This window comes from Bufo bufo, chromosome 6, assembly GCF_905171765.1.
Source record: "Bufo bufo chromosome 6, aBufBuf1.1, whole genome shotgun sequence".
Classification (NCBI taxonomy): Eukaryota; Metazoa; Chordata; class Amphibia; order Anura; family Bufonidae; genus Bufo; species Bufo bufo.
The window spans coordinates 424336556-424359034 of record NC_053394.1 but is presented as its reverse complement, the minus strand read 5'-3'; the positions used below and the strand labels follow the sequence as shown (position 1 = coordinate 424359034).

Here is a 22479-nt window from a genome sequence, read left to right as displayed (position 1 = left end):
CACGCGTCCAAGTACTCCCCAGCGTGGCTGGCAAGAAAGGGTATAAAAGAAGAAAATCTAATGACATGGCCTCCTTGTTCACCTGATCTGAACCCCATTGAGAACCTGTGGTCCATCATCAAATGTGAGATTTACAAGGAGGGAAAACAGTACACCTCTCTGAACAGTGTCTGGGAGGCTGTGGTTGCTGCTGCACGCAATGTTGATGGTGAACAGATCAAAACACTGACAGAATCCATGGATGGCAGGCTTTTGAGTGTCCTTGCAAAGAAAGGTGGCTATATTGGTCACTGATTTGTTTTTGTTTTGTTTTTGAATGTCAGAAATGTATATTTGTGAATGTTGAGATGTTATATTGGTTTCACTGGTAAAAATAAATAATTGAAATGGGTATATATTTGTTTTTTGTTAAGTTGCCTAATAATTATGTACAGTAATAGTCACCTGCACACACAGATATCCCCCTAAAATAGCTAAAACTAAAAACAAACTAAAAACTACTTCCAAAAATATTCAGCTTTGATATTAATTAGTTTTTTGGGTTCATTGAGAACATGGTTGCTGTTCAATAATAAAATTAATCCTCAAAAATACAACTTGCCTAATAATTCTGCACTCCCTGTATATATATATATATTTTACACAATAGAACTCCATGGTGACTGATGCCACAGCATGGCATCTGTCTGAGGCGTCCATTGAGGTGTATGTCTTTTTGTGTAAGTTGAAGTATGCCCAATCCAGCATTTCCATTATTTTCATTGTTATCGTCATCTAATGAAGCAGAACAGAAATAAATAGCGGTGGTGTGAACATGGCCCAAGAGGTTGGTATTTATGCAGGAAACCGTAACTAGTTCAAATAACATCAGGTAATTATAGCCAAGTGATAAAGTCCAGTCCAATATGGCGGATCTTCCCTGTACTTTATCACTTGGCTATAATATCCTGCCTGCATTCACTACACACATCACACGCTGCACTATACACAGTGTGATGTATGTGGTAAAAGGTCATGATCGGTGTGGAGAATGGAGCGATATGAGTGAAATGTAAGGTTTATGGATGCCGTTAGATTTAATGAAGCCATAACACAAAAATGTTGTTGGAGAAGGAATGTGTTACTTGGGTCCATTAGAAGGCCATTACTATAATTTGAAAGGAGCCAGGATTAAATCAAACTTTTCCATTATTGAGATGGGGGCTGATCCAACTAATTTGTTTAGCACAAACTGTTTGAGCAAACTTGGATGCTTCTGTCCTTGGCTGCGGTGGGGGTGGTTTAAGGAGACAGTTATCTGGTAACTTGGGCGTCACCGGCTGCTCCACTTGCTTCCAGGATCTTATCTCAGCCTGGGGTGGCATTATCTTACTTTTTTAGGTCACATCAAATTTTGCCGAGCACCAAACTGTGCCATGTTTGCGGGGGTCTTGCGCAGTATGTCCAGCACTCCTTTCTACAGTCACCCCCAGGAGCTAGCCTCTCTTCCTTACAGCTCCCGCCAGCCTCCCCTGCTGCAGGGGCCTGTATCGACCCGGAGTCCGCCCAAACTAACCAATAACAAAGCACCTTCCTGTAAGGAGCTTTGTCATTGGTTGCTGCAGGCACAGGCAGCATCGCTGCGCTGCCCATGCTGTACACAGCGCTGATGAATTTCAGGGAAAAGTCTATGGCGTATTGGTACACCTTAGACTTTTACCAGGGAGTAAATGTCCTGAACAAGCATCTATGCCACTTGTATAGGCGTTGTTGCGACTTCTGGGCCTGAGTCCCTGCACCTCAGCTGATCGGCTGTTTCAAGGGGGGTTGTGGCACTCACTGGAGCTCTGGTGAGGACAGCGGCCTCCTGAGCGCATACCAAGCATAGCGCCATACATTGTAGAGCGGATGTGCTTGGTATTACAGCTCAGCCCCATTGACTAGGCCTTGTGACATCAGATAGCCTAGGAAGTGTTTTCTATTTATATGGGTGCAGTGATATTATATATTACATGAAGCCACGCCTCCAACGCCACCCAATGGCTACCTATATATGCCCAATGCCATCCAGTCCCGTTAGAGGTCCCACACAGTAATTATGCCCCCTTTACAGTAATAGTAAATCCTTAGGATGCAGATACAGTGGAAAGCATGACATACCGCAGCCAACCTGGGATCGTGGGACAGTCACCGAAATCCAGCACTCTCCTGCTGGATCCGGGATAGTTGTGAGGGATGATACAGTCATGGCAGGCCTCCTCAGCCGTGGCAACGCATCAGCAGCCTGAGTTTACATTCATGGGTGGTGCAATGGTGAGAAGAAGACCTCTCCCTCAGTCTAACTGCAGTATCTAGCGGGTAAAGCTGCCCGTACACTTACCAATGTTGTAGCTGGTATACAGCCCCAGAATGTCCCAAACACTGGACCCTCCCAGTTTTGGCCTGGAACAAAGTGTTCCAGATAATCGCCTGCTCATCCAGCCCATGTAAATGGGCCTTAAATGGGTTGTCTGGTAATTACTATTGATGACCTATTCTCTGCATAGGTCATCAGTATCAGATCAGCAAGGGTCCAACACCTGGAACCCCCGCAGATCAGCTGTTAGAAGCCGGGTGCTTTGTGATCGCTGCGGCCTCTTCCTAGGCCATGCAACATCACTGTACATCTGTCACATGGCCTAGTTGCAGCTCAGCCCCATTAAAGTGAATCTGGCTGAGCTGCAATACCAAGCACTACCACTGTACTACGTATGGCGCTGTGATTGGAGACAAACAAGGAGCCAGCTGCGCTCACCAGAGCTCCGGCGAGTGCAGCATCTCCCTGTAACAGCTGATCGGCTGTGGTGCCGGGACTTGGACCCCTGCCGATCTAGTAATAACTTCTCCTCAGGACAGGTTATGATTATCTTTTCCAGGATAACCCAATTAAGAAATAGGGTAGTCTGGTCAGCCCTAGTGGTGGTCAATCATGGGCCGCTCCTATGAACTAAGTCAGTTACGTGATCAGCTCAAGTGCATCATGACTATGGAAGGTGGCAAGGGGCCCATGACTATACCCCTTCTCAGTCCACCACTGTGCTGCACTCAGAAGAGATTAAAGGAGTCAATACAGATTAGAAATTATTGGAAAAATGTCTGTTCCCGTGTAGAACTCCCTAACACGTCAGCATGTTATTGAAATTTAAGTCTAGCCAGGGGCAGAACAACTTAATAAATTCATAAAAAGGCGAGGCAGACTCGCCCTGATTTGGAATAAGGTAAAACAAGCTCCACTAGATTTCTGAGACATTTTCAACTCGTCTATATTTTTTTGAGAATGGCGTCTGCTGATGTGACAGAAAGTCTCATCTGCTCCATCTGTCTGAATATCTGTGAGGATCCTATAAAGCTGAGATGTGGACACAACTTCTGCAGGGAATGTATTCAGTACCTGCTGGATACCCTGGAGGGATCTGGAGATTGTACCTGTCCGGAGTGCAGAGCCGAGTGTCGAGAACATCCTGTTCTCCCAAGGAAACAGCTTTTAATGGAAGATAATGGGATCTTCTGTACCGAATGCACATTTTCTCCTCTACCTGCTGTGATATCTTGTTTGTACTGTGGAGCTTCTCTATGTGATAATCACTTGCGAGTCCACAGCAAGTCAGAGGAGCACGTCCTCACTAAACTTAACTTGACGTGTTCCACTCACAAGAAAGCCTTCACGTATTACTGTTCTGAAGATGCAGCTTGTATCTGCGTCACATGCTTGCTTTCTGAAGAACATCAAGGACACCAGGTGGAGCCACTGACTGACACCTCAGATGAGAAGAAAGAAAAACTATATGTTCTTGAGACACTGGTCAAAAACAAAAAGGCTGCAGAGGAAAAAGTTGAAGACCTACAAAACTATCTAAGAGGAGCCCAAGAACATGCAAGTGGAGTGACCGAGAAAGTTGTGGCATTGTTTAGAGACACTAGAAGAGAGCTGGATGCCCTAGAACATAAAATCCTCAATGACATCTCCAACCAGGTGGAGGAGGCCAGAGCTTCAGTCTGCGATCGACTCCACGAGCTGGAAATACAGATAACTGAACTGTCCAGAGAAATAAGGGACATGGAGGCGCTATGCACCATGACAGAGCCTTTGCCGGTCTTACAAAGATGGGAGTCTCTCGGGCATGACATTGGGGATGCCCCCAATCAGGCTTGGAGTGATGTGGATGTAGGCCTGATCTCAGCAACTCTACACACAGCCCTTTCAGATATTGTGACCAGGGCGAAAAGGGGTTTCTATGTCCAGCAGACACCGGATATTGTGCTGAACTTGAACACTGCTTCTAATGATATACTTATTACTACTGACCTTAAAAGTGCATCTGGGTCACAGTTTAAGCCGAATTGCCCAAAATTACCAGAGAGATTTCAGTATAACCAAGTTTTAAGCACCAGGAGTTTCCCTTCTGGTAGACATTTCTTAGAAGTGGAGACTTGTCACACTGGGAATTGGAGGCTAGGAATGTCCTACCCCAGCATTGCCAGGAAAGGCTACCACTCGCTCATCGGTCATAGTAACAAGTCGTGGGGTCTGTGCAGATATCTGAACCAGTATTTTGTCATACATGACAGGAAGTTCATTCCTGTTCCCCACAAGCCATCTTCTCAGAGGTTGGGGATATTCCTGGATTACGAGGCTGGCTACTTGGGATTTTATGAGTTGTGTGATCCCATAAGGCACCTGTATACCTACAGCGCCAAGTTCATTGAAGCTCTTTATTTTATACTTGGTGTGTACACGGGATGGGTAAGAATTAGGAACTAGTTGTAACAATCTGGGGACCAATTCTGGTTGGTTCCATTGTGGAGATTTATGTTTAAAGAGGGTTTTCAAGTTTGGCGTACAAGGTTCTCAGCAATGTGATGTTTTAAAATACGCAAATGAGGCTCTAAGAGCAACAGGGGCGTTGCCATTACACCTAGAGGCTCTGCTATCACTGCAACTGCCGCGCCCTCTGCACTGCGATAGGGCCATGAGTGATGACAACGTTTTCACTGCCTGGCCCTGTCAAAATGGAGAGGGTGTAGTAGTTCCAGAGACAGAAGAGCCTCTAGGTGTAACGGCAACGCTCCAGTAGCTCATTTGCATATATTAACCCTTCTATCCCGGGTCAGTTTTCTCCCTTCTGCCCAGGCCATTTTTTGCAAATGTGACGTGTCACTTTATGTGGTAATAACTTTAGAACACTTATTTATCCATCCGTTCTGAGACTGTTTTCTCGTGACACATTGTACTTCATGATAGCTCATAAATTTGAGTCAATATATTTCACCTTTATGAAAAAATACCAAGTTTACAAAAAATGTTAAAAAAAAAAATTGCAATTTTCAAAATGTCTATTTCTCAGCTTTTAATACAATACCTCATAATGTATTTATTATGTCTACTTTATGTTGGCATCATTTTGTAAATGTCATTTTATTTTTTAGGACGTTAGAAGGCTTAGGCTATTTTCACACTTGCGGCAGAGTGATCCGGCAAGCAGTTTAGTCGCCAGAACTCCCTGCCGGATCAGGCAATCTGCATGCAACCGGACAGCATTTGTAGACGGATCCGGTCTCACTAATGCATTGCAAGAACAGATCCGTCTCTAAGTTTGTCATACAGACAAACGGATCCGTTCCTATTTTTTTGTTCACATTTTTACCGGTCTGCGCATGCGCAGACCTAAAGGACGGATCTGGCATTGCAGTATTTTTAATGTCGGATCCTGCACTAATACATTTCAATGTAAATTAATGCATGGGGATGAAACTGATCAGTTCTTTTCCGGTATTGAGCCCCTAGGACAGAACTCAATGCTGGATAAGAAAAACGCTAGTGTGAAAGTAGCCTTAGAATTTTAGAAGCAATTCTTAAAATTTTAAAGAAAATTTCCAAAAAACAGACTTTAAAAAGGACCAGTTCAGGTCTGAAGTCACTTTGTGGAACTTGCATAGTGGAAACCTCCATAAATGACCCCATTGTAGAAACTACACCCCTTAAGTTACTCAAAACTGATTTTACAAACTTTGTTAACCCTTTAGGTGTTCCACAAGAATTAAAAGGAAAATGGAGATGATATTTTTAAATTTCACTTTTTTGGCAGATTTTAGCAGAAGAAAAGGAGCGCCGTATGGTTTTTGGAAGGCAGATTTTGCTGGACTGGTTTTTAGATGCCATGTCCCATTTGAAGCCCCTCAGATGCATCCTTAGGGTACTTTCACACTAGCGTTTTTCTTTTCCGGCGCTGAGTTCCGTCTTAGGCCTCTTTCACACTTTCACGCGTTGTCCGGATCCGGCGTGTACTCCACTTGCCGGAATTACACTCCGGATCCGGAAAAAACGCAAGTGAACTGAAAGCATTTGAAGACGGAACCGTCTTCAAAATGCTTTCAGTGTTACTATGGCACTCAGGACGCTATTAAAGTCCTGGTTGCCATAGTAGGAGCGGGGAGCGTGGGAGCAGTATACTTACCGTCCGTGCGGCTCCCGGGGCGCTCCAGAATGACGTCAGAGCGCCCCATGCGCATGGATGACGTGATCCATGCGATCACGTGATCCATGCGATCACGTGATCCATGCGCTTGGGGCGCCCTGACGTCACTCTGGAGCGCCCCGGGAGCCGCACGGACGGTAAGTATGCTGCTCCCCCGCTCCCCTTTACCATGGCTGCCAGGACTTTAGCGTCCCGACAGCCATGGTAACCATTCAGAAAAAGCTAAATGTCGGCTCCGGCAATGCGCCGAAACGACGTTCAGCTTAAGGCCGGATCCGGATCAATGCCTTTCAATGGGCATTAATTCCGGATCCGGCCTTGCGGCAAGTCTTCAGGATTTTTGGCCGGAGCAAAAAGCGCAGCATGCTGCGGTATTTTCTCCGGCCAAAAAAAACGTTCCGTTCTGGAACTAAAGACATCCTGAACAGATTTCTCTCCATTCAGAATGCATTAGGATAATCCTGATCAGGATTCTTCGGGCATAGAGCCCCGACGACGGAACTCTATGCCGGAAGACAAGAACGCAAGTGTGAAAGAGCCCTTAGGGGCTCAAATCCGGAAAAGAACTGATCAGTTTTTCCCCCATGCATTCTGAATGGAGAGCAATCTGTTCAGGATGCATCAGGATGTCTTCAGTTCAGTCTTTTTGACTGATCAGGCTTTTCAGAAAACCGTAGCATGTTGTATTTTTACCGCCGGCCAAAAATCCTGAACACTGACTGAAAGCCGGATCCGGTCTTTTTCCCCATTGACTTGCATTAACGCCGGATCCGGCTTTTGCATGTTAAACCCGAAAAATGTGAAAAAAAAGTTAAAGTCCATAAATGGCAGATCCGTTTTTTCCAATGCATTTTTTCATTGTGATCAAAATCCTGATCAGGATTCAAATGTAATCAGTTTTCACACGTTTTTCCGGATCCGGCGGGCAGTTCCGGTGTCGGAATTGAACGCCGGATTTAAACAACGCTAGTGTGAAAGTAGCCTTACAGTCGAAACTCCCAAAAAGTGACTCTATTTTGGAAACTAGGGGATAAAAGGTGACAGTTGTATTGGTACTATTTTGGGGTACATATAATTTTTAATTGCTCTTTATTACGTTTTTTGTAAGGCAAGGTAACAAAAAAAAAAAAAAAAAAAGAATATTTTTTACAACATTCATCTGACAAGGTAGATCATGCGCTATTTTTATAGAGCAGGTTGTTACGAACACAATGATAAATATGTCTACTTTCTTTGAGTTTTACATAATAAAGCATAAAAAAAAAACGTTTATATCTCCATTTTCTAAACGCCATCTTTTTTTAATTTCTGCCGATAGTCTTGTGCAGGGGCTCGTTTTTTGCAGGAAGAATTGATGTTTTTATTGGTACCATTTTTTGATCATTCATTATTACACTTTATGGGGCAAGGCGACAAAAAATAAATAAATTGGTTGTTTTGGCACAGTTTTTATGTATTTATTTTTACAGCGGTCACCTGAGGGGTTAGGTCATGTGACATTTGTATAGAACAGATCATTACGGAAGATGAAATACCCAATATGTATACTTTTTCTTATTTATGTTTTACACCAGGCATGCTCAACCTACGGCCCTCCAGCTGTTGCAAAACTACAACTCCCATTATTCCTACAGAAGGGCATAGTGGGAGTTGTAGTTTTACAACAGATGGAAGGCCACAGGTTGAGCATCCCTGTTTTACACAATAGCATTTTTAAAACAAAAAAATAATTATGTTTTAGTATCTCCATAGTCTGAGAGTCATAGCTTTTTTATTTTTTGACCGATTGTCTTAGGTAGAGTCTCCTTTTTTGAGGGATAAGGTGACGGTTTGATTGGTACTATTTTGGGGGGCATACGTCTTTTAGATTGCTTGGTGTTGCATCATGTGAAATATTTATAGAGCCGGTCATTACAGACGTGGCGATTCCTAATATGTGTTTTTTTTTGTTTTGTTTTTCTATTATAAAATCAGGGGAAAGGGGCGTTTTTTATTTTTTTTAACTTGAAACCATTTTTTTTATAAAAACAATTTTTTTGCCTTTTAAAAAAACAAAAACTTTGAGGGTCTGATCCAGGGGCGTACATAGAAATCATGGGGCCCCATAGCAAAACTCAATATTGGGCCACTCCCTCTCTGCACAAATATAAAGTACAATTTAAGTGTGTTATGTGTAATATATATAGAAATGGAAGTTCAAGGCAGCACTCCTCAGTAATGGATGTTAGAGTGCCAGCAGTGAAAACACCTTACCAAGGTGTGTAATGTAGAATGAAGAAAGACACCGCGGCACATCCGTTTAGTGAAAAAAGTAGGACCCTTTATTCACCCATGCGACGTTTCGGTCTGCTTGCTGGGACCATTTTCAAGCAATACAATAATGTGAGAATTCTGGGTATTTATGCAGTCATGATCAATTCACATTCATAAGTGACAATTAGCTAAACTTTACAAAAAACAGTATCGATATATATATCATAAAAATACAGATGTGGCCAACCTGGAAGGTAGCGAGAATCAAAGCCGTGATCGGTATATGCAAAGCTTCCAGGTACGTGTATACATTAATATTACAGTGAAATACATAAGTGACAATCAATGGTGAATCAATATCACCTGTACATGTGTGAGGATAGCAGGACCGAGCGTGGAATCAGGCGTGCTCAATAGAGGGAGGATACAATGTAGCGAGTTGCACCACATGGAAACGGCGTCCCGGAACGGCAACTGCGCATGTCCGTGACGTCACTGAAACGTCTCACGTGACCTCTCAGGGAAACGTCACATGACAAGCAGCAGAACGTAACACTGTCATGCAAAGAAGTATAGAAACAAGCGTCCTAACAGTAAATTCAATAGGTAATACAGCGATACAAGGATGAAACACCTAGGGTATGGTGTCAGGTGACGTGCTATCCTGCGATGCACCGTCACCAGGCATCTACGGGCAAAAAGGGGGAGGGGACAGCGGCAGCCATCGCCCTCCCACCATGCTCGTCACAATTTAACCCCTTATCAGGTGAAAAAATCCTCCACAGTAACAGATACGCTTGTAGCAGTAATAAATGTGTAGTATAATACGCAGTAATCAGGGGATGAGCCGCACAAGTCCAAACAATGATAAGGGGTTAAATTGTGACGAGAATGGTGGGAGGGCGATGGCTGCCGCTGTCCCCTCCCCTTTTTGCCCGTAGATGCCTGGTGACGGTGCATCGCAGGATAGCACGTCACCTGACACCATACCCTAGGTGTTTCATCCTTGTATCGCTGTATTACCTATTGAATTTACTGTTAGGACGCTTGTCTGAAGTATTATACATGAGTGAGCAATGAGTAAAAACAGGGCATGGAGGGGGGGGGGGGGGGTAAATGATGAAAAGTGAAGGACCTCCTCTTACCTCTCCATTCCAGTCTGTATGGATCAATGCAGAGCTGATTGTGAATGTCTAATACTTGCTGTTAGGGGTTGAAGGACCTGTGATGATGTCATCACAGGTCCTGGCAGATATACCTTTGAAACCTAGGAACTACACCATTTTTGGTGCAGTTCCTTTGCTAGATTCTGCAGGACCTGTGATGTTGAAGATGATGTCATCACAGGTCCTGGCAGATGCACTGTTCTAACCTGGGAACTACACTTTACACTGTGCAGTTCCCTTACAGGACCTGTGATGACATCAAAGGTCCTTTAGCTTTAGAAAGATAAACAGGAGCAATTAGGGGCGGGGCCTCTCCTCCACTTCGTGGCCTGCCTGCAGCCTATCAGAGGAAGGGGAAGGGACACGCCGCTCCCTCCCCTGCACCTCCGCTGGCACAGGCAGTTTACAATGGAGATGAGCGCAACGGAAGCGCTCATCTCCCTGTGCCTGGCGGCGGCGGCTCACTTGGGGGGGTCATTTTAGTTGGGGGGGCACAGCATGATGTAGGGGGGCCGTGGCCCCCTTTGGCCGCCCCCCCCCCCCCCCGGCGACGCCACTGTAATAGAGCTCTATTGGCAGCCAGCCTCTGATCAGCCCCTCCAGCCTCTCCCTCTTATCAGCCCCCTCTGGTAACAAACCCACCCCCCCTCCCTTCCCAGTATTAATCATTGGTGGAAGTGGGCAGTTCCGATCGGAGTCCCAGCAGTGTAATGCTAGGGCTCCGATCGGTTACCATGGCAGCCAGGAGTCACGCTACTGAAGTCCTGGCTGCGATGGTATGTTAGTGAGCAGCATTATACTCACGTGCCTCGTGGCCGCCGGGAGCTCCTTCTTCTCATAGGTCTGTGCGGCGCATTGCTAATGCTATAAGCATTAGCAATGAGCCGCACAGACAGAAGAAGGAGCGCCCAGCGGCCACGGCGCACGCGAGTATAATGCTGCTCACTAACATACCATCGCAGCCAGGACTTCAGTAGCGTGACTCCTGGCTGCCATGGTAACCGATCGGAGCCCTAGCATTACACTGCTGGGACTCCGATCGGAACTGCCCACTGCCACCAATGCAGACAAACCTTCCCGGCACCCGACCTCTGACAGGACGCTGTGATCCGCGCGATTAACCCCTCAACTGAGGGATTAATCGCGCGGATCACAGCGTGCAGTCATAGGGGCCGGGATATGGCCGGCACATTGGTATTCAGGCATTCATTGGTGGCGCAGTGGCCACAGTCCGTCCCCTCCTCCTCCTTCTACTCTGTTCTCATTGGTGGTCAGCGGTAGCCTCTCCTTCTCCACTGTGCCGCCTCAGGAAACCATGGTGCGCGCCGAGAGCGCATCTTTGAAAACGGGCTGACAAATACCTAAGCGCCAGGACCAAATTCCTGGCGCCTGGGATTTGTCGAGCCCTGATTATATTGAGCATACGGGTAATGAGATTTTATTTTATTTTTTCATTCAGCCTCTGGGCACAGATTTCTTCATTCGCATCGATCAATGTGGATGAAAAAATCTCTGCCAAAAAATGTGCAAAAAAAAAAAAAGGGAAAGGACATAGGAGTGCTTGCGAAGTAAAGCTGCGATCGCTAATAAAAATCCAAAAAACTCAAAAGTGATCTTTATAGCGCCGCAGTGATTTTACCGTGTTTTTGCAGTGATCAGAAAAAAATAAATTCTGTCACTGCGGTGGGGCGGACTGAACGCAAGTGTGCGCACAAGATCAGGCCTGATCGGGCGAACACTGCGTTTTTTGTAGAGCCTAAGGTGACCCTAATGTACTGATATAGATCTGATTGCGAACAGTCTTGATCACTTACAGATACTATATAGTACTAGTGCTGATTAGCGTCATCGCTGTCGCTAATCAGTGACTGCGGTGTGGTGGGCTGGGCGCTAACTACCTAACAAGTAGCTAACTAACTGGCGGTGATAAGGGACCCTTAGGCCCCATTCACACGTCCGCAATTCTGTTCCGCATTTTGCGGAACGGAATTGTGTACCCATTCATTTCTATGGGGACAGACTTTGTCCTGCTCGGATCTGGAATTGCGGATCTGCACTTCTGGGTCCGCACTTCTGTTCCGCAAAAATATAGAACATGTCCTATTCTTGTCCGCAATTGCGGACAAGAAAAGGCATTTTCTATATAGTTCTGTACCTGAGCCACTTGTGTGGGTTGTAGACTCCGTCTCATGCTACCACTAGAGTGAAAGCACCGCCAGCATTCAAAAGTGACCAAAACATCAGCCAGGAAGCATAGGAACTGAAAAGTGGTCTGTGGTCACCACCTGCAGAACCACTCCTTTATTGGGGGTGTCTTGCTAATTGCCTATAATTTCCACCTGTTGTCTATCCCATTTGCACAACAACATGTGAAATTGATTGTCACTCAGTGTTGCTTCCTGGACAGTGGACAGTTTGATTTCACAGAAGTGTGATAGACTTGGAGTTACATTGTGTTGTTTAAGTGTTCCCTGTATTTTTTTGATCAGTGTAAAATTGGGAAAGGGGGAGATCTAAACTTAGTATTTTGGTGTTTTTTTTACTTTTTATTTAATAACTATTTCCCCCTTGGGGGCTAGATCCTGGGATCTTTTCATCCCTTGTCCTATTCACCCGGATAGAGCTCTGTTAGGGTGAATAGGATCTCACACTCTCCCTGCTGCCCTATGCATAGTACACACAGCAGCAGGGAGCTGACTAACAGCCAGGGCTTTAGTAGCGTCCTGGCTGCCATGGTAACCGATCGGAGCCCCAGGATTACACTGCTGGGGCTCCGATCAGAAGCTGCCACTACCACCAATGAGGAAATGGGGAGGGGACCCTGTGGCCACTGCCACCAATGAGGAAATGGGGAGGGGACCCTGTGGCCTCTGCCACCAATGAGGAAATGGGGAGGGGACCCTGTGGCCACTGCCACCAATGAGGAAATGGGGAGGGGACCCTGTGGCCACTGCCACCAATGATTATAATAGTTATAATACTGGGGTTTGGGGAAGGGGGGGGGGCGCACTGCGCCACTAATGAATATAGTTTATGCTTGAATACAAATCCAGGCTGCTGGTGCCGGCCATACCCCATACCAGGCTTTTATGACTGCGCGCTGCGATCCGCCGCAATTAATCCCTCAGGTGCCGCACCTGAGGGGTTGATAGCGGCAGATCGCAGCGCGCAATCATAGAGGCTGGGTGCCGGGTATAGGATATGGCCGGCAGCCGCAGCCTGCGTTTGTATATACTATATAACTATATTCATTGGTGGCTCAGTGGCCACAGCCCCTCCCCTCCTCCCTGCTATCAGTCCATTGGTGGCAGTGGCGGCACGGGGGTGGGGGACTGCCTCCTTATCCCCTGTGCTGTTGAGAACATGGCAGCGCGTTCCATGTCAGTTCAACTCGTGTGTGAAAGAGCAGCGGCGGGTCTAGGCGCAAACGGCGACAAGACTACAAAGTCTTGTCGCCATTTTGCAATTCTAAGCCGCATTGGCGACCATTTTGGTCCCCACCTGGAGCCCTGAGTTATTAAAACCAACATATGTGATTACTACACAAATGCACAGGGTAGCTCACAACATTATCCAAGAGGGCCAAAAATGTCAGGGCTATGGAAGAGTTCCAAATGAAAGACCCACAGCTAGAATGTGGATAGTAGCAGCATCAGCTATCCAGTCAGAAGTAGTAGGCCGCAGTTCTCCCTGAGGAGAAAGAGGATGAGATTGTGGATTGGATGTCTCAGTCCTCTTCAGGTCACATCAGGATGATGTGGAGGCGACCGAGTCTAACACTGTGCCGTGGAGCCAGGGGTCACAGCATTCCTCCTGCTGCTCCTTCTTGCAGCCCCATAGAAGGCTTTCAGTGGAGACCTCCAAGTCTTCACTGCTCCTTCCAAGTCAGGTGCCTCCCTTTTTCCTAAGTGGCAAGAAAACTCCACCACGCCCTATGGCAGATTGTTAAGAGAGACTCCCTGTTGACGATTTGTGTGAAAGCAGTCAGCATTTGTACTGTCCTGAGGAGGAGCCTGCAGACCCCAAGTATAGCCATGATGGTGGTAGTAGTGGCACCAGTAGCTGCAGTATTGGCGTTGGGGGCAGTAACAGTCAGGGTAAATACAGAGCAGGTGGAAGAGGACCAAAGAACCCACCATGATATCTCACAGACTGATAGAAGTGGCAGGGAGGGCAAGTACTCCTATGACAATTGTGTGTTGGACCGGATCTGGATCGGGGTGCTGAGGGGGAGGGTGATGACAGCGGCAGCAATAAAGAGCAGAGGCCATGTCTACTTAGGGATCTAGTGATGCTACCGACGCTGTGGGTGGGTTAGGCACAGAAGCATTGACCTGGGCAAGCAAACACAAACGTAGGCACCACAGCTCTACTGAACCACATGGAGCAGCATCACCTAATCCCGTGGGCAAGCAAAGGTGGCAGCCAGCTACTGCAACAGGAGCTCCCTTTTTCTCCCGTTCCCCCTTGCAGCAGCCAGGCCACATCCACGATCGGTGCGGTGTCTTTCACAGTCATCATCCCTTTCCACTTCTCCCACTCAAACTCCGCTCCATCGTCAACCATCGATAATGGAATGCGCGGCCAGGAAACACCACTACACGCCCAGCAATCTGATGGTGCTCAAACTTACCACCTGGCCAAGTCTGCGGCTTTTAGGGAGCTGATGGCGTGTGCTCAGCCTCGCTGGAAGATAGCTAGCCAGCATGGCAGACTATGTGGGCAACTCCCTGCGATTCTCGCTGTGCGGCAAGGTTCACACCATGGTGGACACCTGGAGCAGCTCTTACGGGCAGTGTCTCCTCTAAGCCTTGGCAGCTGCTGAGCGGGGGCAGCTTAGAGATGGGCAATCAAACAAGAGATAATAGTCAACACATTGGCCAAACATTGAATCTAGTGTACTGTATATAATCATATATGTACAGCTGGTATAAGATATATATCTTATTGTATATAGGGATATGGACCATGCTGGTATAACCTGGGCAAGTGGGCATCTCCTTTATAATTCAGGCGATACCTAGGTTATACCAGCATGGTCCATATAACTACAAGATGTACAACTTGTACCAGCTATACATATAGAATTATGTACAGGAGAGGAGATGCCCAGGTTATACCATCATAGCCCATATCACGATATACAATGAGGGGGCCATCATTCTAGTGCTAGCAGGGAGGAACAACGCGGCCGGTGTAGTGCTGCTGAGTGTATTCCAACTCTTATTGCTGATGCTGAGCTGACACTTCATCTCCTCATACATTTACCCTGAGCTGAAAGGAGAAGAAAACCACCACAAGTCATTGGAGACTCACTCTAGCCTCTAAGATGGTGTTTGCGCCGCCTCTTGCACATTACCTCGCGCTGCTGCTGCGTGCTCTGCTCAGTCCACCTCTTCTGGTCGGAAATAGGAGGAGGCAGCAGCAGCGCGGCAGTATGGGGTAGGCTGCGCCCCGCTTAGCCCACACACACCGGTGCACTGGGTCAGTGTTTCTTGCAGCAGTGGCAAGACAGCACGAGGCCAGGTCCCAGCAGTCTTGTAGCAGCCATTTCAGTCTCCTCAATAAGATCGAGCAGTTCTTCCACATGCCAGGCTGAGGTCAGTAAGCAAGCCGAAAGCTCCCACCTTAACCACCTCCGGACCGCTGTACGCAGATTCGCGTTCCGGAGGTGGCAGCGCTGCGCACAGTCACGGATATACGAGTCATCTCGCGAGATTTCGCTCCAAGCCGGCCCGCGCATGCGCATCGCGGGCCGGCAAAAGTTAAAGAACAAGTTCGTCACCAGCCTGCCAGCAACGATCATTGGCTGGCAGGCTGGCGATTTTTAAAAAAACCAATCACAAGCCATATAACAGATCATATTAGTAAATATGATCTGTTATATGGCTTGTCTGCTCCTCTGCTGGTCCTTTTCGTCGGTTGGATCCAGCACAGGAGCAGGCTTCACAGTGAGTACACCAAACACTTCACTGTAGCCCCAGATCACCCCCTGCACCCCAATTAACCCTTTGATCGCCCCTGTCAATCACCAGTGAAAGGAAAAAAAGTGATCAGTGTAAACTGTCACTTTTTTTTTTCACTGGTATTGACTGTTAGGTTTTAGGGATAGTTTAGGCCCCTTGGTTAGGTAGTTAGCGTCAGTTAGCGCCCACCCCACCGCACCGCAGTCACTTTTATTCGCTGAATAGCGTATCGCTAATCAGCATTTGTACTTTTATAGTATCTGTAAGTGATCAAAACTGATCACGGTCAGATCTATAATTGTATTAGTGTCACTTTAGTTCGCCCTCCACCCAAAACGCAGGCCTGATCGGTCGCCCACACGTGCGTTCACCCACGCCCGCCCCACCGCAGTGACAAAAAATATATATTTTTTGATCACTGCACATTCATTTTACACGCACTGCGGCGATAAAAAAATCAGTTTTGATATTTTTTATCAACCGCAGCGGCCTCCGGTACTTCGCTAGCCTCCCCTTTGTAAGACAGGTTTGCTTTTTTTCTTGGGTAGTCTCAGGGAATACCCCTAAATTTAGTAGTCCAAAATGTCAAACAGGGGGTATTCTTCTGAAGAGGCCTACAGGATTCTGACCCAGTCGGATGAGGAGTGGGAACCCTCATCTGACGAATCTAGCGGGTCAGAATATGAACCTGTGGAAAGCAGTGGCTCTCTGACCCAAAGTTCGGACGAGGAGGTGGAGGTCCCTGGCAGCACCAGGCGTACCCGGCCCCATGTCGCTAGACCACAGGTTATGCAGGATCCGCTTCAAGAGCAGGAGAGTGGGGCTGTCGCTGCCGGATCACGTGGTGAGGCATACACCAGCAGCGCAGCCCTTCCTGGACCTAGTACCAGCACTGCCGTACAACATAGTGACGTGGCGAGCACCAGAAGTGCAGTTGAAGCTGGTACGGTGGCACGTGCAGTAGTTACCCCGTCGCAGCCACCGCACAGACAGGCCCGTAGAGCCCCTAGAATCCCTGAGGTGCTGGCAAACCCTGATTGGCAGTCACCAATTTCAGCCGCACCTGTAGTTCCCCCTTTCACCGCCCAGTCTGGAGTTCGGGTTGAGACGGCTCAAATCGGTTCGGCCCTGGGATTTTTTGAGCTGTTCTTGACTGCGGAGCTCTTGGACTTAGTCGTGGCAGAGACCAACCAGTATGCCACACAATTTATATCCGCCAACCCGGGAAGCTTTTATGCCCAGCCTTTCCGGTGGAAACCAGTCCAAGTTTCCGAAATTAAAATTTTTTTGGGCCTTCTCCTCAACATGGGCCTGACAAAAAAGCATGAATTGCGGTCATATTGGTCAACGCACCCGATTCATCACATGCCCATGTTCTCTGCTGCTATGTCCAGGGCACGATTTGAGGCCATCCTCCGTTTCCTGCATTTTAGCGACAACACCACCTCCCGTCCCAGAGGCCACCCAGCTTTTGACCGGCTCCACAAAATTCGGCCCCTCATAGACCATTTCAACCAGAAATTTGCAGATTTGTATACCCCTGAGCAAAACATCTGCATAGACGAGTCCCTAATACATTTTACCGGGCGCCTTGGCTTCAAACAATACATCCCAAGCAAGCGTGCCCGGTATGGGGTCAAATTGTATAAGCTCTGTGAAAGGGCCACAGGCTATACCCACAAATTTCGGATCTATGAGGGAAAAGATCAGACCCTGGAGCCGGTCGGTTGCCCTGACTACCTGGGGAGCAGTGGGAAGACAGTCTGGGACTTGGTGTCACCCTTATTCGGCAAGGGGTACCATCTTTATGTGGACAATTTTTACACAAGTGTGGCCCTCTTCAGGCATTTGTTTCTAGAACAGATTTGCGCCTGTGGCACCGCGCGAACTAGTTGCGTGGGCTTCCCCCAACGGCTTGTAACCACCCGTCTTGCAAGGGGGGAGAGGGCTGCCTTGTGTAACGAAGAACTGCTCGCGGTGAAATGGAGAGACAAGCGTGACGTTTACATGCTCTCCTCCATTCACGCAGACACGACAATCCAAATTGAGCGAGCAACCCGTGTCATTGAAAAGCCCCTCTGTGTCCACGACTATAATGCGCTCATGGGAGGGGTGGACTTCAATGACCAGATGTTGTCTCCGTATTTAGTTTCCCGCAGAACCAGACGCTGGTATAAGAAGGTGTCTGTATATTTAATTCAATTGGCGCTCTACAATAGTTTTGTTCTCTACAGTAAGGCTGGGAGAACACGATCTTTCCTCAAATTCCAGGAAGAGATCATCGAGAACCTCCTTTACCCAGGAGGTTCCGTGGCCCCATCCCCCAGTGTAGTTAGCCGTCTACACGAGCGACATTTCCCCAGTGTCGTTCCTGGTACCTCAACCCAACCGTCACCCCGAAAAAGATGTCGTGTCTGTAGCAGGAGTGGAATAAGGCGTGACACCCGCTATTTCTGTCCTGACTGTCCGGACCACCCTGCCCTATGCTATGGAGAGTGTTTCCGGAAGTACCACACACAGGTACACCTAGCATAGGGATCACATCTCACCAGGACAGGCACACAGGGCTATTAGGGCCCTTTCTCTCACAGCTGCTGCAAACCTCTCCTTTCACCTGGGATAAAGTGCATAACGTACTTCGCCACATCTTTGGGCGATTTGCGCTTTGCACATTGTCCCATGGGGAAGGAGAGGTTTGTTCTATAAAAGGTAAAAAAAACTAAACAAAAAAAAAATTACCGGTAAGTTAAAAAAGTTAATATGTTCTGTTCTAAAGTTAATAAAGTTATTGCTTTGCGGCCTGGTTTTTTCTTTTTTGTTTTGTTTTTTTTACCTTCCAGGTGGACCAACCGATCAACTAGCTGCAGCACTGATGTGCATTCGGACAGAAGCATTGCGCTGCTGTCAGATTACACGCAAGTCGGTGTATGCGGCGCTGCAAGACGAGATTTCTCCTCTGCAGTAAAAGATATGTTTGCCGAGGCATATGAGCTGAGGAGGTGGCGGTGTTCATATACTTTGGCAAACACTTTGTATATATATAAAAAAAAAAAATCCCGGCAATGATTTATTCATCCACATCGATTGATGTGAATGGAGAAATCTGGTTTGCCAGGGCATACGAGCTGAAGTGGGTATGGATGTTGGGCGGAGCTCCTATGTCCTGGCAGACGCCTTTCCCCTCCTTTTTCTTTTTTTGGCAGAGATTTTTTCATCCACATTGATCGATGCGAATGAAGAAATCTGTGCCGTTCATTTTTTTCTTTCAGCCCAGAGGCTGAACGGACAAAAAAAATCTCATTACCCGTATGCTCAATATAAGGAGAATAGCAGAAACTCCTAATGCTGGGCATACATGTAATGATTGCGGAGACCCTCAAATGCCAGGGCAGTACAAACACCCCACAAATAACACCATTTTGGAAAGAAGACACCCCAAGGTATTCGCTGAGGGGCATATTGAGTCCATGAAAGATTGAAATTTTTGTCCCAAGTTAGCGGAAAGGGAGACTTTGTGAGAACAAAATCCAAAAAATCAATTTCCGCTAACTTGTGCCAAAATTTTTTTTTTTTTCAATGAACTCGCCATGCCCCTCATTGAATACCTTGGGGTGTCTTCTTTCCAAAATGGGGTCACATGTGGGGTATTTATACTGCCCTGGCATTTTAGGGGCCCCAAAGCGTGAGAAGAAGTCTGGTATCCAAATGTCTAAAAATGCCCTCCTAAAAGGAATTTGGGCACCTTTGCCCACCTAGGCTGCAAAAAAGTGTCACACATGTGGTATCTCCGTATTCAGCAGAAGTTGGGGAATATGTTTTGGGGTGTCATTTTACATATACCCATGCTGGGTGAGATAAATATCTTGGTCAAATGCCAACTTTGTATAAAAAAAAAAAATGGGAAAAGTTGTCTTTTGCCAAGATATTTCTCTCACCCAGCATGGGTATATGTAAAAAGACACCCCAAAACACATTCCCCACCTTCTCCTGAGTACGGAGATACCAGATGTGTGACACTTTTTTGCAGCCTAGGTGGGCAAAGGGGCCCACATTCCAAAGAGCACCTTTCGGATTTCACAGGTCATTTACCTACTTACCACACATTAGGGCCCCTGGAAAATGCCAGGGCAGTATAACTACCCCACAAGTGACCCCATTTTGGAAAGAAGACACCCCAAGGTATTCCGTGAGGGGCATGGCAAGTTCCTAGAATTTTTTATTTTTTGTCACAAGTTAGTGGAAAATGATGATTTTTTTTTTATTTTATTTTTTTATACAAAGTCTCCTATTCCACTAACTTGTGACAAAAAATAAAAACTTCCATGAACTCACTATGCCCATCAGCGAATACCTTGGGGTCTCTTTCCAAAATGGGGTCACTTGTGGGGTAGTTATACTGCCCTGGCATTCTAGGGGCCCAAATGTGTGGTAAGGAGTTTGAAATCAAATTCTGTAAAAAATGACCTGTGAAATCCGAAAGGTGCTCTTTGGAATATGGGCCCCTTTGCCCACCTAGGCTGCAAAAAAGTGTCACACATCTGGTATCTCCGTACTCAGGAGAAGGTGGGGAATGTGTTTTGGGGTGTCATTTTATATATACCCATGCTGGGTGAGAGAAATATCTTGGCAAAAGACAACTTTTCCCATTTTTTTATACAAAGTTGTCATTTGACCAAGATATTTCTCTCACCCAGCATGGGTATATGTAAAAAGACACCCCAAAACACATTCTCCACCTTCTCCTGAGTACGGAGATACCAGATGTGTGACACTTTTTTGCAGCCTAGGTGGGCAAAGGGGCCCATATTCCAAAGAGCACCTTTCGGATTTCACTGGTCATTTTTTACAGAATTTGATTTCAAACTCCTTACCACACATTTGGGCCCCTAGAATGCCAGGGCAGCATAACTACCCCACAAGTGACCCCATTTTGGAGAGAAGAGACCCCAAGGTATTCGCTGATGGGCATAGTGAGTTCATAGAACTTTTTATTTTTTGTCACAAGTTAGTGGAATATGAGACTTTGTAAGAAAAAAAAAAAAAAAAAAATCATCATTTTCCGCTAACTTGTGACAAAAAATAAAAAGTTCTATGAACTCACTATGCCCATCAGCGAATACCTTAGGGTGTCTACTTTCCGAAATGGGGTCATTTGTGGGGTGTTTGTACTGTCTGGGCATTGTAGAACCTCAGGAAACATGACAGGTGCTCAGAAAGTCAGAGCTGCTTCAAAAAGCGGAAATTCACATTTTTGTACCATAGTTTGTAAACGCTATAACTTTTACCCAAACCATTTTTTTTTACCCAAACATTTTTTTTTTATCAAAGACATGTAGAACTATAAATTTAGAGCAAAATTTCTATATGGATCTCGTTTTTTTTGCAAAATTTTACAATTGAAAGTGAAAAATGTCATTTTTTTGCAAAAAAATCGTTAAATTTCGATTAATAACAAAAAAAGTAAAAATGTCAGCAGCAATGAAATACCACCAAATGAAAGCTCTATTAGTGAGAAGAAAAGGAGGTAAAATTCATTTGGGTGGTAAGTTGCATGACTGAGCAATAAACCGTGAAAGTAGTGTAGGTCAGAAGTGTAAAAAGTGGCCTGGTCTTTCAGGGTGTTTAACCCCTTAAGGACCGGGCTCATTTTCACCTTAAGGACCAGGCCATTTTTTGCAAATCTGACCAGTGTCACTTTAAGTGCTCATAACTTTAAAACGCTTTGACTTATCCAGGCCATTCTGAGATTGTTTTTTCGTCACATATTGTACTTCATGACACTGGTAAAATGAAGTCAAAAAAATTATTTTTTTTGCACAAAAAAATACCTAATTTACCAAAAATTTGAAAAAAATTAGCAAATTTCAAAGTTTCAGTTTCTCTACTTCTGTAATACATAGTAATACCCCAAAAAATTGTGATGACTTTACATTCCCCATATGTCTACTTCATGTTTGAATTGTTTTGGGAATGATATTTTATTTTTTGGGGATGTTATAAGGCTTAGAAGTTTAGAAGCAAATCTTGAAATTTTTCAGAAATTTACAAAAACTCAATTTTTAGCGACCAGTTCAGGTCTGAAGTCACTTTGCGAGGCTTACATAATAGAAACCACCCAAAAATGACCCCATCTAAGAAACTACACCCCTCAAGGTATTCAAAACTGATTTTGCATACATTGTTAACCCTTTAGGTGTTGCACAAGAGTTATTGGCAAATGGGGAGGAAATTTGAGAATTTCATATTTTTGTCAAATTTTTCATTTTAACCCATTTTTTCCACTAACAAAGCAAGGGTTAACAGCCAAACAAGATTGTATCTTTATTGCCCTGACTCTGCCGTTTACAGAAACACCCAATATGTGGCCGTAAACTACTGTACGGCCACACAGCGGGGCGTAGAGTGAAAGGTGCACCATATGGTTTTTGGAAGGCTGATTTTTATGGACTGGTTTTTTGACACCATGTCCCATTTGAAGCCCCCTGATGCACCCCAAGAGGAGAAACTCCCTAAAAGTGACCCCATCTAAGAAACTACACCCCTCAAGGTATTCAAAACTGATTTTACATACGTCGTTAACCCTTTAGGTGTTGCACAAGA

At 46.0% G+C, this 22479-nt stretch overlaps 2 protein-coding genes across 2 annotated transcripts in view; one reads left to right on the top strand and one right to left on the bottom strand.

The window, feature by feature from the left end:
• LOC121005010 (nuclear factor 7, brain-like) overlaps positions 1 to 3562 on the bottom strand; it is a 46264-nt gene extending 42702 nt beyond the window's left edge. The window contains exon 1 of the mRNA XM_040437500.1: positions 3445 to 3562. The gene's annotated coding sequence lies outside the window, so the exon portion shown is untranslated. The remainder of the gene's footprint in view (positions 1 to 3444) is intronic.
• On the top strand, positions 3296 to 4780 carry LOC121005809 (E3 ubiquitin-protein ligase TRIM39-like). The gene has a single exon (XM_040438570.1). It carries the CDS (start codon positions 3296 to 3298, stop codon positions 4778 to 4780), a length of 1485 nt encoding a protein of 494 aa, XP_040294504.1.
• The last annotated feature ends 17699 nt before the right edge of the window (positions 4781 to 22479 follow it).

Bases quoted from the DNA above. Each gene is read 5' to 3' on its own strand.
- LOC121005809 (XM_040438570.1), top strand. From the start codon at position 3,296: ATGGCGTCTGCTGATGTGACAGAAAGTCTCATCTGCTCCATCTGTCTG.